This window comes from Engraulis encrasicolus, chromosome 10 (assembly GCF_034702125.1).
Source record: "Engraulis encrasicolus isolate BLACKSEA-1 chromosome 10, IST_EnEncr_1.0, whole genome shotgun sequence".
NCBI lineage: Eukaryota > Metazoa > Chordata > Actinopteri > Clupeiformes > Engraulidae > Engraulis > Engraulis encrasicolus.
In genome coordinates this window covers 26,225,997-26,245,194 of record NC_085866.1, presented here as the reverse complement: position 1 = coordinate 26,245,194, position 19,198 = coordinate 26,225,997, and the positions used below count along the sequence as shown (strand labels likewise).

General features: G+C 44.5%; 2 protein-coding genes across 3 annotated transcripts in view; both read left to right on the top strand.

Moving 5' to 3' along the window:
* Positions 1 to 14,199, top strand: part of prkar2aa (protein kinase, cAMP-dependent, regulatory, type II, alpha A) — a 34,600-nt gene extending 20,401 nt beyond the window's left edge. The window contains exons 3-10 of the mRNA XM_063208494.1: positions 2,544 to 2,680; positions 5,145 to 5,251; positions 7,009 to 7,150; positions 7,778 to 7,879; positions 8,040 to 8,114; positions 8,738 to 8,803; positions 13,306 to 13,444; positions 13,965 to 14,199. Coding sequence (XP_063064564.1) covers positions 2,544 to 2,680; positions 5,145 to 5,251; positions 7,009 to 7,150; positions 7,778 to 7,879; positions 8,040 to 8,114; positions 8,738 to 8,803; positions 13,306 to 13,444; positions 13,965 to 14,089 — 893 coding nt within the window. The 3' untranslated portion in view covers positions 14,090 to 14,199. The remainder of the gene's footprint in view (positions 1 to 2,543; positions 2,681 to 5,144; positions 5,252 to 7,008; positions 7,151 to 7,777; positions 7,880 to 8,039; positions 8,115 to 8,737; positions 8,804 to 13,305; positions 13,445 to 13,964) is intronic.
* Positions 14,200 to 18,191: 3,992 nt separating this feature from the next.
* Positions 18,192 to 19,198, top strand: part of hyal3 (hyaluronidase 3) — a 4,815-nt gene continuing 3,808 nt past the window's right edge. The window contains exon 1 of one of the 2 annotated variants that reach the window (XM_063209672.1): positions 18,192 to 18,247. The gene's annotated coding sequence lies outside the window, so the exon portion shown is untranslated. The remainder of the gene's footprint in view (positions 18,248 to 19,198) is intronic. The other variant, XM_063209673.1, reaches the window with a different exon arrangement.

Here is a 19,198-nt window from a genome sequence, read left to right as displayed (position 1 = left end):
TTGTTTCCAGATTCTTCCCCATCACTCTCTCCCCACTTATTTCCCCTTTCTCTCTCTGTCTCTCTCGCTCTGTCCTGTGTAAATAATAAAGGCGTAAACCTCCATAAAAAAACCCCTTTGAGCTTCAAACCGCTGATGGCTATTAACAATTGCACTTAGACAGCCAATGTAACCAACCAGCTAAAAAGACGGCACTTGGAGAAATTGCGTCGGTCGCTAGACAGTGACTAAAGGCACTTTTTTTTTACTTGGGTAAAGGCATTAGACGCCAAAAATGTAATAAAAGGTTTAGCGTAGGTGTAGTGGGCCTGCTGACCCGTTGACCCATCCCCTGTCCCTTGTCCCTGTCCACTTCCACTGTCCCTCCATTGCCCCTCTCTGTGCTGTGCTGTGCTGTGTACTGTAGCTCCTCTCTCCACAGCCCTCTTCCTCTGTTCATCACGCTCCCGGTTTCCTGGGGCCTCTTCCCCTGTCCCTCAGGCTTTCAGTGCTGCCGCAGCCCTGATGTAGAGCAGAGGGCAGGAAAACCCCCACAGGCTCTACTATTTACCAACCAGCGTTTTGTGTGTGTACGCGTGAGTGTGTAGTGTGTGTGTCTCAGTGTGCACGTGTGTGTGTCTCAGCGCGCGCGTGTGCTTGTGTGTGTGTGTCTCAGCGCGCGTGTGCGAGAAAGAGAGAACAGCCCCATCTCTCCTCCTGCTTCACTGCAGCAGACTTTAAAGCATCATCATCTCTTTTTTTGTCAAGCTTGCGTTCAGTTTTCATATCATGATTGTTCATAGGAGGTTTGAAAGAGAAATATGATGCAAAAACATTTTGAGCAAGTTGATGTGGGGGGGGACGGCGCACTCCCACATCCTTTGAATTTCAATTTAGCCCAAGCCTTTTTTTTAATTCCTTGAAGTAATTCAATTCCTTCTTGTTAAACAAAGCCTAAACTGCAAGCACTGACACTGCAGCAGCAGCAGCAGCAGCAGCAGCAGCACAATGCGGGTGGTGGCATCAAAGGCTGAAGCTACTACAGTAACTGAGTGAGGAGAGGCGAGTCTCGCTTGTGTTTTTGGAGTTACGCATGACTGCCCTCCGCTGGCCAGTACAGGAGAACACAGGCAGGCCAGCCCTTGCTTAGCTTGCACCCGTTACCTCTAGTCCCGTGGTTCTCATCCTTGGGGTCAGGACCCTGCATGGGGTCGCCTGGAGTTCAAATGGGGTTGCCTGAAATAAGACGTAGTGGAAAAAACTGATTAAAGATATATTTCAATTTAATATTAAAACACCACAGTCTTAAACTTTGGTACATCTATAGGTTTAGCCTAAGTCATTTGACAGTGTATGAAAAAACATCCTGTCAAAAGTTGCGTATGAAGTTGGCAGAAATTTGGGATTCTAGGCCAAAAAAAGGGTGGGAGCCACTTCTCTATTCAGTAGGGCTGAGGAGACCTCATCTGTTGGCATGACCTGGGCCTGGCTCTATCCCATATCCCCCTCCCCTCCTCCCTGCAGTTAGGATGCTTCTACAGAGAAATTTGACTCTGATGATAAATAATTGAGGAATAATGGACTTCACCGAATGTTGCTCCTCCTCCTTTGTTTTCTAACCCCTTTGACGCCAGATTTGACATTGATTGATAGCGGGTAGGATTTAATTCTGAGTGGTCAGAGTGGTGTTAGTGAGGTGCTTTTTAAAGGGGGACAATATTACACCTTTAGCTGATGAACTATTACGTAGAGAGTTTTGTAACCTCAAGTTGCAACAGAGGAAAAGACTTGTGCAAATATTGGGACAAAGTGAAATGGAGATAGGAAATAAGTGTGGGTTAACGCATGGAATACCATACCGCGAGTAAATCTTGAAATAATATGGTAATGAAAACAAGTCTGGGGTGTGAATCCTATGGCACCAGTCTTTTGCATATGGACGCAGTGCAAATGGGTCATAAAACAACGAGAACCTCATCAGTCATGCGCTCTGCCAACCAAATTTTGCAGCCAACACCTCACTGTGCATTGCGCAAAGCTGAAACCTTTACGCACTGATTTTGACAGGACTGACTGCTTGTTTTTGACTGAATTTAGCAGTAACTTATGAAACTAATGTAACTAAATGAATCCAAATGAATCTGACGGTCTGTTGAAATCATACAAATTACTGTATGTTGTAGGCGTGACAGCCATCACCAAGACTACGGTTTCAAAACAAATGAAGACAGGAAGGAATATGAGATTCTGTTTCCCCTTTGTTCCCAGTGGAACAGAAGCGGAGGGGACTGCATTCATAGGCTGGACTGCATTCAGTGTCTGCGTGTGCATATATATATATATGTGTGTGTGTGTGTGTGTGTGTGTGTGTGTGTGTGTGTGTGTGTGTGTGTGTGTGTGTGTGTGTGTTCAGTTGCGTGTTTGTACATGTAACTGTGTGTGCATGCCTGTGTACTTGGGAATGTTTGTGTACTTGTAAATATGTGTGCCATGTGTGTGGGCTTGATGAGGCACTTCCTGTGTGCTGCTGTGTGACTGAATGTGTGTGTGTGTTTTGCCTGCAGTGTGTGCGGAAGCGTACAACCCAGATGAGGAGGAGGAGGACACGGAGCCGCGGGTGGTGCACCCCAAAACAGACGAGCAGCGCTGCCGCCTACAAGAAGCCTGCAAAGACATCCTCATCTTCAAAACCCTCGACCCGGTACGCAGCACACACACACACACGCGCGCGCACACGCGCACACGCATGCACTGCAAAGACATCCTCATCTTCAAAACCCTCGACCCGGTACGCAGCACACACACACACACACACACGCGCGCACACGCGCGCGCACGCACACGCACACGCACGCACTGCAAAGACATCCTCATCTTCAAAACCCTCGACCCGGTATGCAACACACACACACACACACACGCGCGCACACGCACACGCGCGCGCACGCACACGCACACGCACACGCACGCACTGCAAAGACATCCTCATCTTCAAAACCCTCGACCCGGTATGCAACACACACACACACACACACACACACACACACACACACACACACACACACACACACACACACACACACACACACACTGTAAAGACGTCTTCATCCTCAAAACCCTCGACCCGGTACGCAACCAGACACACACGATTTGAAAATAGCCAAAATAAATAATAGAAATGGCCTCAGACAGTGCCTGGATTGAAATTAGGTGTGGAAGGGTGGGATGTAGTGAGCATGTACCTTGTCATAATTATTTGGATCTTTTCAAGGCATTGATTTTCATTGTTTTCAATTTATTATTATTTCTATTTGTTTTATTATTGTGGCAATATGGCCTGTGAATGGTGAAGAGCAGCCTTCTTCCAGAAGGTACTCCAATCTGTAGCCCCACAAATTCCAAATCACTTGCTTTTACCTGTGCAATTAATCAATAATGAATGGCTCCCACCGGCCTGAAGAGTTAGATTAGAATCAGGCTGAGTGAATTGGCTGGGACTGAGCTGGAGCTTCTGAAGCCAATTTACCCATCTCTCTGTGTGCAGCCACACGCACATGCAGCGCACACGCACATGCAGCGCACACGCACATGCAGCGCACATGCAGCGCACACGCACATACAGGCACACACACGCAGCGCGCACACACACACATGTCATGCGTGCAATGCACACACACTCACACACACGTGTGCAATACACACACACACACACACATGTGCGCAACACACACACACACACACACACACACACACACACACACACACACACACACACACACACACACACACACATACACACGCGTGCGTGGGCGGGCATCACCAAACACACACACACACACACAAGGAGCACTCTGAAGGCCAGCGATAGTCAAATGGCAGAACCATTGCTCTCATGGGTATTTGTACCACTGTCTCTGAACCATAGTTGTTTTTGGATGGGCATTAATCCCGCTTTCAGAAAGTAAAAACTCTGCATCATAATCCAGCACATTTTTAGTTGAGGACACATCTGTTTACTTTGCTGCTGTGGACACATCTGCCATTTGAGATGGCCCAAAATATAATGAATAAAAACATCAACAGGAGTGTGCTGCAGTCTTGATTTTTGTTTTCTTTGTGAGTCCTTAGTCCAGCACCCAGAACTTTGAGGCCAATGTGCATATTTTTTCTTCTACTTACCCGTTATTTAGGGCTGCTCGATTATGAGAATAATCAATATCACGATTATTTCAGTGAGTATTGATATCACAATATTTTTAGACGATATTTCTTTTAAAGTCAAATATTTGTGCTAAATAATTCACTATCTTCACTCCCTTCAGTGTGAGTGGAGGGCCATAGAGAAACTCACAGCGATGTTGTGCTTGAGTGTTGGGTAGCAAGTCTGGGAGTGGAGGGGAATGTATTACGCTTAGCACAACCTACCTTTTGGCAGTATAGACAAATGACTTAAATATTATTTCAACTCGATATTACTAACTTGATATTGCTTGACAGCAATATTGATATCAGGATAAAAATTTGATATATTTCATCCCTCTACCGTCAGTGCTCACCACTGTTTTAAGAATATCTCTACATTTTATGAAGGCCTGCGTTTGTAGGTGTTTGAAGATCTTTTCTCCTTCTGCATCAAAACATTTTCCCCTCTGTAGACGGTTATTTTGAATCTAAAAAGCAACCTAGCGCAAAATCTAATCAGCTAATTTGCTGAGGCATGAAATGGTCAGACCTCTTGTTTTCCCAGCGTGCTTCCTGTGATTTTTATACCCGGGTGGACAGTGTGAAACTGCACATACAAAAAAAAAGGACATGCACAATTAAGTGTATTGTGATTGAAAAGATTTCATGTTCTGATGAACCATCGTTACTATTGCAGCAAAACAGGGACAGTTGTGTAATGGTGGCTCAGTCCAAAGCTCAAAATGATAACCTTTTATACATGGGTTCTACATTTTTGTTTTGCCTTGGCTGTGCGAACCTAGCTGCGCACAACTCAACCTCTGATTGTTGGAAACCACTGTCGGTCAAAAAATGAGCTCATGTGGTTGGCTGCCAGTGTCTTGCCCCTCCTCACAACATTGTATTTACACTGTGAACCCTTGTATAATAATAATAATAATTTATAATAGTAATGTGAAGTTGACCCTTTTTCTCCCCAACAGGAGCAATTCTCAGAAGTGTTGGACGCCATGTTTGAGCATCGGGTGCAGCCAGACGAGCACGTCATCGACCAGGGAGATGACGGCGACAACTTCTATGTCATTGAAAGGTACGCACACATAGTATTGCATGCACCATGTCTCCCTCTCATCTCCCCTTCTCTTCTTCCCTCTCTCCCTCTTTCTCTCTCGCTCTCATTCACTTCAGTCCCCCTCCTGTCTCTCTCTCTCTCTCTCTCTCTCTCTCTCTCTCTCTCTCTCTCTCTCTCTCTCTCTCTCTCTCTCTCTCTCTCTCTCTCTCTCTCTCTCTCTCTCTCTCTCTCTCTGTGTGTCTCTGTGTCTCTGTCTGTCTCTCTCTCTCTCTGTCTCTCTGTCTGTCTCTGTCTGTCTCTGTCTGTCTCTCCCTCTCTCGTCAACATGTGTCTACATGTGTCGTGTACTATTCTCCTGCAGACTGAAGTGAGTGGAGCAGGCCCGGTGGATAAATGCCATTGGCCGCCGCTGCTGCTGTTGCTGTTGCTGTGTGGCAGGCAGGGCCATTAGCTGTAATTTCCTTGTCCATTAGCTGCAGTCACCCAGCAGATGCTGTGGCGTAGGAAACAGGCAGCTCATGCATATCACACACACACACACACACACACACACACACACACACAACACACACGACACACACTGGCGGTCTGTAAACCATGTGTCTGGCCCTGTGATAAACCATTCAGCAGTGAACAGCACAGCGGAAATGGGGAAGTAGCTACGATCAGACGGATAACATGGAGACATCTGCCCTGATCTGAAATGGTGCAGAATCAAGCCTTCACAAAGTGGACTGCAAATACATCTGAAGCATCCTCTCCCTTTTACATGGCTACTCAAACTGTCTGGACATACAAAACGCATAACAAAGACTCAAACACAAGATGCACATGCTATAAATATGAGTCCTTGTCCAGTGTTAACTCAATTTCCCCTGAACATTTTGTAGTGGACTGCAAATACATCTGAAGCATCCTCTCCCTTTTAGACGGCTACTCAAACAGTCTGGACATACAAAACGCATAACAAAGACTCAAACACAAGATGCACATGCTATAACGATGAGTCCTTGTCCAGTGTTAACTCAATTTCCCCTGAACATTTTGTAGAGGTCAGAACACAATCAAAATACTTTCGAGGAAAGTGGTCACACGAAAGCACCGGATTCATTGAAGTGACCTTCAAAAGTCAGGAAAGACAAAAGGAGCTGGTGTAATTTTGGGGTATAACTAATGGAGGATTATCATGCTTCCTCAGTTGCGGTGCCTCAGCAGCATGAATCCCGTGGTTCATATCCACTCAGTCTGAACTCATTGCTCTATGCTAGCGTTTCTCTACGGGGGCACTACAGACCCCCAGGGGGCATTGGGAAGCCCTATGGGGGCATTGAGAAAGATACAGCTGATTGGGGGTGGGACTGAGTTCCTATTGTGCGTCTTCTCTTCTCCTTGTGCGACTTAACATCAGTCTGAAAAGTTTCAGAAGACCTACCAGCCAGGCTACAGAATAGATAAATAAAATCAAACTTGTTGTGGTTTCAATAGCTTTAACCAAGTGGTATGCTATTACTTTGAACGGACAGTAAAAACTGTAGGGTCCACCAGTCCCATGTCGAAATGTGCCGAACGCAATGCTACACGGCTAGCTTATAAGACGCCAATTCCGGTGTGTTGAATTCTTACATTTAAAGGTAGTCTTCTCAATATGATTGCTGTGGACATGAACAGCCACAGTTGCTAATGGCAGTAACAATCACTTTTACTAGCACACTACATAGTCTATGCAAGGACTTGTGAGTTAGAGCTAAACGACCATGTCTGGTGTGTTGTTACAGGGGCATCTTTGACATCGAGGTGCATAAGACAATAGTGGGCCAGTACGACAACAAAGGCAGTTTTGGGGAGCTGGCGCTCATGTACAACACCCCCCGTGCCGCCACCATCATCGCCAAAGAAGAGGGCGCCCTATGGGCCTTGGTGAGTATGCTGGTTGACTTATGCCCCGTGTACACCCAAGCACGAACTAAGCTACCTGAGCGGCGGAAGTCATTATTTGTCTATGGAGGGAAAGTTAAAAAAAAAACTACCAGAGCGAATTTTGACGATTAAACTCAAGCTAATCCTAAGCAAATTCGCTATGATCTGGTTCGGCGAAAACCAATTGGAACGTTCATATCGACGAATGTCCCAGGCTGTCAAGACAGAGCCGTTATGTGATTAGCTGAATCAAACATGTCAATGCGGCGTCCACAGCGAATAAAGCAAATTCATGGCAAAACTTCTTCAACCATCCCAGCTACCTGGGTCGCATAGGTAGCGCCTGGTGTACACACGGCATAAGGGTGGCTCAGTTGCAAATTACATTACACTTAGCTGACGTTTTTTTTTTAATCCAAAGTGACTTAGTTATTTATATAGGGTATTGGTTACAGTCCCTGGAGCAATGTGGGGTTAGGTGCCTTGCTAAAGGGCATTTCAGCCATGGACGAAGGTGTAGGGAGAGGTAAGGGTGGGATTCAGTCTTGCAACCCCCTGATCTTAAGGCTACTTCCCTAAAACTTCATTTTTGTCACCTCACTTTTTTTTCTGTCCTTTCCTTATCAGGACCGGGCAACATTCCGCAGGCTCATTGTGAAGAATAACGCAAAGAAGAGGAGGATGTACGAGGTCTTTGTGGACTCTGTGCCGCTGCTCAAAGAACTGGAGGTGAGGCATCAAATGATTGGGCCAGACTTTCCTTTTCACTCTGACACTCTTCATTCCACTTCTCCTTCACCGCTCCCCATTCAGCTTTTCCTCCCTGACTGTTTGTACTGGCAGTTGATAACATAGCTCTTTATTTCTTGTGTGTGTGTGTCTGTCCTAGTTTTCGGAGCGCCAGAAGATTGTGGATGTTTTAGGTGCTAAGATCTTTCAGGATGGCGAGAGAATCATCAAACAGGTTGGTGTCATCAAACACTCGTCAAAGTGGAGCAAGTGCAGTACGGTGCTTTGCTTGATTGATTTAAGAGGTTTTGGTAGAAGCATAAATGCAGCAGGGTGGGTCATCCCATTTTAATTTACACTGAAATAATTGTAACGGTGCAGAACATTTATGCGATACAGTAGTAATAGACATTGCATATTGACAGTAGGTCTACGGCTGGGTACCACCAGGACAGAAGCTTTTGTTTTGGTGCTTTGGTGCCCCCTTGTGGATATAGGATGTTAGTGAGCCAGTGATTCACAGGACCCATTCAAATGTTGTGGCTGACTGTGGTCACCCGCAATAACGAGGCAGTCAATAGAAATGGATATTCAATTTGGGCATGGTCAGGCTCAAGCTTTACCGCGCGAGAAGCCCTGGGGACATTACTGTGTTATCAACAGGGCTGATGGTATTCAGGTTCAGTGATTTCAGGCTTGACTGAGTTTGTTCCAAAATAAAATCTCGTTAGTCATTGGGTTTTTCTTATTTCAAAAAGTGTTCGGGCTCTGGATTTGCTTCTACTATCAGGCCTGTGTATGTGGTGTTGTAATGTCAGTCAGGTGTGAGTGTAAATGGTTGTGCTGTTGTGTTTCCAGGGCGATAAGGCAGACTGCTTCTACATTGTGGAGTCTGGGGATGTGAAGATCATGATGAAGAGTAAAGTAAGTTGGTCACCTGAACTACGTAGACCACTTAACATCCTGCATTACAGAAAAACAAGATCATGACACACGATAAAGTGTCTACACGGTGAAGTGCCTAAACCTAAAAGTGCACCTTTAAATCCCTATTAACAAAACCAAAATCTGAGCCATTAACATTTAACACTGATCAGAGCTGCCTCAAACAAAGCACATCTCTATATTCATATCCCCCCCCCCCCCCTCTCTCTCTCTCTCTCTCTCTCTCTCTCTCTCTCTCTCTCTCTCTCTCTCTCTCGTCTAGTCTAGTCAAGTCAAGTCTAGTCTAGCTCTAGTCTAGGTGTCTTGGTAGGGCGATATCTGCTGCCCAGGTTCTAGAGAGGCCTGGCAGTGCTTGGTCCTTGTCCAGGTGTATGGGGATTAAGACACGTACCTCCGGTGCAGGAGTAGTATACATGGGCTCCTTTATGTGCTGGTGAAGTTGTGGGCCTCTACACCGTTATAGCATACCATGAACAACTACCAGACAGAAGGAGGGCATGTCTTGGCGAAGGCGGCTTTCAAACCTCCAGTTCAACTTCAACTTTTCAGGAACCCCTAATAACCCATTTTTGACCCCCAATACCACACATGTTCAAGAAGATCGAGATTTTGAGCCCCTTGACATTAGACATTGTGCAGCACCGCTGTCCATATTCTCTGTACTCTCCGCGCTTGATGACCTTTTCTGCTTCCAAGTCTGCAAGAAAGCTCAATACAGTGGAATCCGCTTATAGTGGTCACGTTTGTCCGAGCCAATTTGAACACTGTAAGCGATTGATTACTAAAACCGAATTTGTATTATTTCACCTCTTTTTTGTCTCTACCTGTCTGGCAAAAATGAGCGCTGAGAAAGACGAGGCTTACATGCATTTCAAAGCATAGACCACGCACGGCTCGTCATCTCTTATGATGTCAAATAAGTTTGTAAAGTTACCATTCCACAAACGTTTTCTGGCGAGTTTCTGCACAGTGTGATTCAGGTTATGCATGCAAAACGCCGCAAGACTGCGCACTTAAAATTGCTACACCGATAAATAACACACTGTTGTACAGTAGCCTAGTAGCCTACAACGTGATTTTTTTTGGACACGTTTAAAAAAGCCACGCAAAGAACTGGTTGGAATTGGGAAAGTCGCGCTGGGCTTGCTGGCATAGGAGAGATGAGAAGGGCGAGGGGGAGTGGGAGGGACTCGTGGGGAGACGCAGCCCTGTACAGCTGGAGCAGTTTAAACGCAAGCATCGCCGAAACATCTCGTTGGCTCGTTTTTGGTAATTTTTCATACGTCTCGAAGAGCCTATGTTTTTCATTCCCAGAATATGATTCACGTGCTTGCTGCCCGGTGTTAACTCGTTAGGCTACGTTGGCTAGCGAGACAGAAGCATGTGTACACAGCCTCATCACCAGAGAGTTTCTATGTAAACAGGTTGCGTCCCCACTCAGTCGAGCCATGCCTGCAGTTCACTGGGGTGCTGTCGGGAGAGCGCAGCCCATTCACTGTATGGAGTTTGCACTCCTCGGTTGGCGCCCCTAGAGTAGGCTACAGTAGGCTACCACCCGGAAAAGTGGCGAGTTGAGTCTCGCGCAATACCCTTATAACCAAAGAAACTCAACAGAAGAACATTCTCTTGGGGGGAAATGCATTGGCCACGGTGTAGTACGGGGGCGTTGCCTGAGGACACGGATGGATGGAAAATTAACTCCCTTGCGCATGGTCATTGGTCAGTGGGTGCGATTCCGTACTCCCTTGCACATGGTCAGTGGGGGCGACACCATGATGGATAATTTGTAGCCAAATTAACGGCAGCTGTTGGTCAGCAGTAATTGCTGGGGGTAATTAAGGACAGCTGACAAACATTCACGCTGTCCTATGACCTGTTCCACACTCCGACCCTCGCGGAAGTGTCATTGCATGCTTCCCAGGTGCTTCCAATACTGACCGTAGAAGAAGAATAAAATTTCCGTACTCCCCTCGCCATCATTTCGTACTACGCTGTTATGACATAAGTAAGCCCTCTTGTCTCAAGCCTCTTTGCTTGCAGACGTCGAGAAAGGAATCGCGGGAGTAAAAAATGAAATGGCTACACGGAGTTTTTCAATGCTTTTTGCACATGTTTACATTCATAAAATGACAAAAATGAACATTATAAGCGGATTTTTGATCACTGTAAACGAATTATTTAAACAGCATTTGTATAGAAATGATTCTGTCCCAAGCTTTTTGATCTATGTAAGCGGTTGATTACTATATCCGTGACCACTATAAGCGGATTCCACTGTATATATAGCAGCACTTCTTTTCAATTTGGGCCCAAATCCTCTCCGGGGTCACTCTGGGCTTCATGCAAAAACAGGCCCAACACGCCTGTGTCTCTGGCTGGAGTTGCTCTGCACTGGGACTGGCCAATTGATATACTGGCGCAACACCAGTGTGCTGGTCTGGACAAAGCTGAGGATTTCAACTCTGACACTGCTGCGTGACGCTTGGGTGAGCCATTGCCACGGGTGTTGTTGGTCAAGCAAGGATTTAACATCTGCTTTCATTGCATTAGGTAAATTTCAAGGTGCACGTTAATCAGGGGAAAAGGTCACGTCCAGCAGCTCAAAACAGTCGGCCAAGGATTACTGAGGTGAGTTAAACGCACCCGCTGAGAAGAAGGGCTTTTGACTTGTCGAATGTCAGCCGGTGAATCATTTTGGAAGGTGGCCATGCAACTCTGGTACTGCTGGGGTGCAGTGCTGCATAAAGGCACCACATCATCTTGTCTTTGTAGATCATCGCATCGCAACTCGCCCCTCCAATCAAGCTGGCAGAGTGTGGCGACTTCTGATTGATTTTGAAGCTTAATGATTCCAATTTGACTCGTGCAATGCATGATGCACATGTCAACATCATCGTTCGCCTCTGAATCAGAAGAACTGTGAATCAGCTGAATGAACTACACGGTGCAACATCTGTTGAGGGTTTTTTTTTTGTTTTCGTACCTCATGGCTTCCATACCTCACCAAGTGCTGGACATTGTTTCCTACTCCTTGGTTGTGAATTTCCGATGTATTTGCACACATCTGTCTCTGTGACTGGAGAAGAATCACTCTGTTTTGATTGGTTCAGCTTGAACCGCTGCCAAGCAACCATGTGAACGGCGTCTACGTGAGGTGGGAACACCCATCATTTCATCCGAATGTCAGTCTGCTCTACTGCACAGCGTATTGATGGTGCTGACTACCCTTTGGGAATCTGTGCTGTGTGCTTTCGTCCATAAATCCCAATGCAATTGTATTGCCAAACATTTCATCTTTAATTGCCCATATTTTGATCTTACCACTTTCTCTTTGAGCCTGGTAAAAAAAAAAAGTGCAATTTTTTTTCCGTCTTCCTGTTTGCAAGGTTCAAACTTGTGATTGTCATAAATCGCACTCTTCATGGGTTTGAAATGTCCTTCCTGCGCATCTAGTATGGATTTAAAATCGTCTTGTTGAACTTCAGTGAGATTGAGGTTATAGTGATAAATGTGTGTGTCTGCATCCACTTCCTGTGGGATGCAGTAAGTATATAGGGCCGATTCCAAGGAAGCCAATGAATAATTATCGAACCCTGGCCGGACAAGAGGACAACGAGGCCCCCACATCTGGGCCCTAATCAATATTACAGCCCATCACAAAGCTCCAACAACTATGATTAACATACCTGCAAACGCGTCACCTTTTGGTGAGTCACCTTTTCCCCTTCCAATTAGGTCATTCACATGAATAGAAATCGAACCCTCGCTCTACACTGTCACCTTTTTTTCTTTGACGAGTTTGCAGGTCTGGTAATGCACACCTCTAATTGTTATTGTTATTATTATAATAACAAATGGAAACCTATCATCTGAAGTTAGACATTTAAATTTTTTTTAGATGCGTCCACACATCTCTATATGAGGCTTTGTCCATCCGTTGGTCCGTCCGCCGTGATGCGTTTTCCCAATCATTGAAAACTGCTTCAAAATGATAATAAAATGTTTGGGCGCATTGTTGTCCGCCTGTCGGACTTGTTAATGTGAAAATGAGTAGTTTTTAGTTTACGCCAAACTTAACCATTTAGTTTCAGTTTTCCAAATCGTATTGCCTTTTGCATGTCCAAAAGCTACCAAAATTCAGGAATCCTCCATCAAAGTGGTAGATCTCTAATGATGACCAATCTCTACCAAAATTCAGGAATCCTCCATTTAAGTGGTAGATCTCATCGCTACCAAAAATCAAGAATCCTCCATCAAAGTGGTAGATATCCAATGATCATCCTCCATCAAAGTGGTAGATCTCCAATGATCATCCTCCATCAATGTTGTAGATCTCTAATGATGACCAATCTTTACCAAAATTCAGGAATCCTCCATCAAAGTGGTAGATCTCTAATGATGACCAATCTCTACCAAAATTCAGGAATCCTCCTTTTAAGTGTTAGATCTCTAATGGTGACCAATGTCTCCCCTCTCCCTAGACGAAGGCTGCTCAGGAGGACAATGCTGAGGTGGAGATTACGCGCTGCAGCCGGGGTCAGTACTTTGGAGAGCTGGCACTGGTCACCAACAAACCTCGCGCCGCCTCCGCATACGCCTCAGGAGAAGTCAAGTGCTTGGGTACGTACCGGTATTCTGCTTCTGTGTCCTGCTGCTCAACTGACTCATGACTCGGGTCATCAGCGGGATACACTCCCTTACCAAATACTCCAACTAATTTGCATTTGCTTTTGAATGTACAGGCGATGCACTAGCAATCTGTTAGATTTGGAGGGCTTTTGCTAAGAGGAGTGAAGAAATATTGCCAGATCACCATGTGCCATACTGATACACTCACCCAAAAAAGACAGAGTGCTGTAAAAAAAAAAGCCAAAGGTGCTGCAACAAAGTATTAGCTTAAGGCTGTGCATATTTATGCGCCATGTTAATTGAAGGTTTTTTATTTTCTATTTTCTTTTCTTTTATTTTCTATATAAGGTTTTTATTTTGTAGGCATTTGAGCATCTGCTTTGGCCTTTGAGGACTTTTTTTATTTGCCTTGACTGACTAACATGTGTCCTGTGTGTGTGTGTGTGTGTGTGTGTGTGTGTCCTGTGTGTGTGTGTGTGTGTGTGTGTGTGTGTCCTGTGTGTGTGTTTAGTGATGGACGTGCAGGCGTTTGAGCGGCTGCTGGGCCCATGCAAGGAGATCATGAAGAGGAACATCTCCCACTACGAGGAGCAACTGGTGGCCCTCTTTGGCTCCAGCATGGACCTGAGGGACTAGAGCTCGGCCTCGTGCCTTACACACACACACACACACACACACACACACACACACACACACACACACACACACACACACACACACACACACACACACACACACACACACACACACACACACTCTCTGACACACACACACACACACACACTCTCTGACACACACACACACACACACTCTCTCTGACACACACACACACACACACACACACACACACACACTCTCTCTGACACACACACACACACTCTCTGTGACACACAGACACACACACACACACACACACACACACACACACACACACACACACACACACTGCAAGCACACACACTTGTTCACCTCTTCTTTGTGCTCATATGTCCATACATACGCACACACAACACACACTCCAGCTCCGTGTGTCAATATGCCAAGTATTGGCGTGCATCACACACAGGTTGACATGCAGCAGATACCTGAACTTCCTCGCTCTCCTCCACACTGAGGTGCGCACACACTTTTTAGACAGTTCTTTTTACTCCGCTAGTTCAAGCTAAATAGGAGCCCCTCACACACAGACAAAATGCAGTAATGTACTGTGCACACATACACACATACACAAATGCTCTTATTTTACCCCACCATCAACATTAGCCTTTCAGTATGAAATGAAATGGAAAAAAAACATTAGCCAGTTTTTTTGTGTCCCTGATACAGCTGAAGAAAGACGCAAAACAAATCCCAAAGCCCAGCCAAGGAATCCTCATCCTCCTCCTCATCATCATCCTCCTCCTCCCCCTCATCATCATCCTCCTCCTCCCCCTCCTACCCCTCCTCCTCCTCTCCCCATTCAGCCATCCCCTCGACTCTGTTGTGCATAAAAAGAGAGAAGAACGAAAAAGAAAACCAAACAAAAAAACTGTAAAAAAGTATGAAAAAGCAAAAGAAAAAGATGACAAAAAAAATCACTTTAACTGAAGTTTTAGAGGTGTTTTATGATGATTCAAAGCTTTGATAAAAACTTATTTAAAAAAAGAAAACTATGAAATGTTTGTTCCCACTTCTGCTATCGGTGGTTGAGTTAGTGCTGGTGATGTTTATGGCAAAGGACCCTCCCATCCCCCCCCCCCCCCCCTCCTTGGCGTTTGGGTTCTTCTGTCCTCATCACAGAATTCCACACGTTGTATTGATTAATGTATTATAATAATAATAATTATTATTATTCCTCTATATTGATGATTTCTTTTTTTTGTTTGAATCTGTTGATCCAGCTGGAGGTGGTGTCACAAAATGTAGTGCTCATTTCTCCCCTCTCCCCCCATCATTCTGGATGAGTTCTCCTCTAAACAAAAAATAAAGCAAAACATTTTGGTACATTGCTATTGGTAACCGGTTTATTTGTGTGTTGATGACTGAGGGAAATGACCATGGATGGCAGAGGTGCCAAAAGTAAAAGTATGGTGTATGATTCATGGTGTATGATTCATGGTGTACCTGTAAGTACAACACTAGCACATGATATTACATAGCGGTTACACCATTTATTACATTCTACCTAATGAGGTTAATAGACTGTTTCTGAAAAACACTCAAAACCTCACAAGGACCCACCACACATTTGATGCAACCATCGCAAAGAGATGATCGTAAGACAAGTACACAAGTGTTACTCAGATAAGTTACCTGTGTTGGAAGTGAATGGTGTTTCTTTCGTTGTTTTCTAATTTATTTACATTTTGACATTTCAGAGTGACTGCAAAGCAAAACGATATAATATACCTGGTTCAAGACGTTCCTTCATTCAGTAAAAGATGGACTACATACTGTATCATTTACACTGTTATTTACATGATGCACTATTTGCCATGATTTCTAAGGGGAATTCTGATTGTCTGCTCTCCTTACCCTTCCCTTTCCCTCTCATGGTTTGATCATTCACCCGTCACATTGACTGCCATCCCATCTGTTCATGTAGCAGATAGCCCTAAGGCATGTGGTTCAAAGCTGGTTCACTCCACTTGTGGAGATCACAGTTCAAGAGCATTGTGGACAGTTCAATGGCCTACTTGTCCAGAATATTTTCACGTTTACTGCGTAATATATTTTAGAAAAAAATATCCACTTTTACTTTGAATTTGGTTAAATGTCATTGATCAGGGCAACAGGGCAAGGATCCTATGTAAAACAACTCTTTCTAGCCATCTTTGAGTGAAATGTTATTGGTAATTGTTTCGATTTTAACATGGCTTGAACCAGGGCTATAAATTAACGTTTTTCATCTCTTACCCATTTGTCCAGTAGATGTTTAATCTTACTAGCCAGACTGAAGTTTCACCTGCATTTGGCCGCTTGGTGGGTGTTAATTTAGAGCCCTGACTAGGACCGATCTCAAAAGAATTCTTTGCAGCAATGTATGTATCCTACATGTCATATAGAGAAGTCACCATCCTACTTGCAACCCCTGTCGCCAGGGTACCTAACATTCTGGGTGCTTTCCAATATGCGATCTTGCTTCCTCCACTTGGGCTTGTGGTGTCATGTTTTGCCTCCGTGGAGAAAACAATAAAGTTTCCCCGCTGTCAGCCTAGCCAAAACAATTTTTGGGAGACTATTCTTCATTTACCATCCTGTTTGAAAATGAGAAAATTACTGTACAATTGAGTTTTTGCAAGATATTGAAATATAATGCTGTTGTCAGTAATGTCATCACGACGTATTACTTCCTGGTACAAGGACACAAGCACAAGTGGAGGTCGCAAGGTCGCATATTGGAATGCACACACAGTCTGACCATAACGCCCAGAAAGTCTGGCTTGTTGGAATGGCAGTCACAGCACATCATCACCCATAGTGATTGCAACCTCACAGTAGTGTTGATGGGACAAACCTCTTCCCAAGTCCTTCTGATGTAGTTGGGACCGAGTAAGACTCCCAAGGTGAACCAAACTAATTTTACAACGTGGAGGTTGAAGATCAAAAGGGTATGACTAGGGAACTTTGAAGAGCACACTTGTGGAGCTTTGAAGGACAATGTTCTGATCTACTGTAATTAACATTATTTTAGAGGTTATTTTAACATCTCTGAATGTGTTGTAGCTAATCATTTATTTTATTTATTTCAATATGTTCCCAGCTCTCAGCTCTAAGACTGTCGAATGTCACACTAACACCACCTTACAGTAGATCTTCTCACTTTCAATACATGATTCTAATTCATGTTTCCTACCTCGCCACAGTATTGCACAGTATTTCAGTACAAAATTCAATTCAAATTCAAAATTCAGTTGAATTTATTTAAAAAAAAAAACCACACACATACACACACACCTAGCCTAGCCTCCAGGGCCAGGGCCAACGAGATCTGCCAGTATCCCTTGAACCAACTGATGCTCTTTGAAAGGTTAAAAAAAAAACAGGAGCAATCCCAGTTAATTCAATAAGGTCCAAAAAAAGTCCTCATTCGTGGCTATTGCATAAAAAAATACCAATGTCCTTGTATCAGCTCTGCAGCCTTCATCAGGGTGTCTCTCTACAGCAGTGTTTCCCAACCAGGGGTACGTGTACCACTAGGGGTACGCAAGCACACTGCAGGGGGTACTTGGAAAAGTGTAATGATAACAAATGTATGGAGCAGCCACATCAGGACAGAGAAAATTATATAGAAAATTAATTAGGGGGTACTCATGGCACAACTAAGAGGCTTAGGGGGTACGCGAGACAAAAAAGGTTGGGAAACACTGCTCTACAGGCCCATCTTTGACCAATCTCTCATTGTGGCTAATGTGTGTGTGTGTGTGTGTGTGTGCCATTGCCAGGGCTGCTGACAACCTTGGCCAGGCCCAGAACAAAACCATCTGAAAGCCCCTCTCAATGCAAAACGTGTAATGAGGACCCGCAGCTGGGCCCTCCCTGGACCTGGGACAACTGACCCCTTTGTCCCTACACTGTCAGCTTCCTCTGCCATTGATACAATAAAGTAGGCTATTATATGGCACATTTTCTGAGTGTGCGTTCCATATGTGGTTATCAGTGGGCTGGTCCCTAAAGATGTCCTCTGGTGAAATGGTGTGTTAAGCGCAAGTTCCTGTTAATGGTGTGGTGGTGAACATGCTCAAGTTTCCTGGTTTGAGCATTTTTGTCTTGTGTTTCCCTGACTGGCTGAAGTAGTCCTTGGTAAGGTAAGAGGTAAGAGAATAATTACATTTTTAGGCACATTATCAGCAGATGTAAAGGGTAGGGTCAAATGTTATTGGCTTGTAGTGCTGATACTTCCTGTTGAATGGAGAATAGAGGATGATCTGGTCCTACAAAACGCATTCACATTCTATTGTTGTAGAGAGGGACAACTGTTTTTTGTATTATTTCAGCAACCAGCATATTCTTTGCTCATTTGTTTCAGTCATTGAAACAGTTCAAATGCACTATGTAGGCCCACCTCTGCACCCTGCAAATGCAAACTATAGGCCTACTGTATTGTGTGATTTGACATGCATAGGGCATCAGTCGAACATAACTCACATTAGTTTAGACTAACATAGGCTACATTTATTTAAGCATCTATTCTCAAAGTTGTTAATAAGCTACGGTATGTGAACGTCTCTTTGCCTTGCTTGTTGTCTGCCATTAGAAACGGTCTGCTGTCACAGTGGTTAAACAGAGGTGTGAATGTGTGTGTATGTATGGTTACTGTGTATACACTTTAGAAAAAAAGAGGTATCGCACACCAATAAAGTCTTTCTTGAGGTGCTGGCTTCCTGAGCATATAAATGTTAAAGAAAAAGAAAAGAATGCCGCACACTCTGCTCCATGTTTTAATGGTGAAGTGACGTTTCGGCCGTCTGGCCTTCTTCAAACTTTGAAGTTTGAAGAAGGCCAGACGGCCGAAACGTCACTTCACCATTAAAACATGGAGCAGAGTGTGCGGCATACTGTGTATACACTGCCAGCAGGACTATAGCATTATTGACTGGTGCAATACAACCATGCCATGATGAAGCTGATAGATATCCAGTCAAATACAACATTTAGGAACACAATCACAGGGGAGAAACGTTTAACTCGAAATAAAGTCCTTCCTCACAAATAACTGAAATGCATAGGCGACTCTTTTCTTCTGAAACTTCATTCATCTAATGA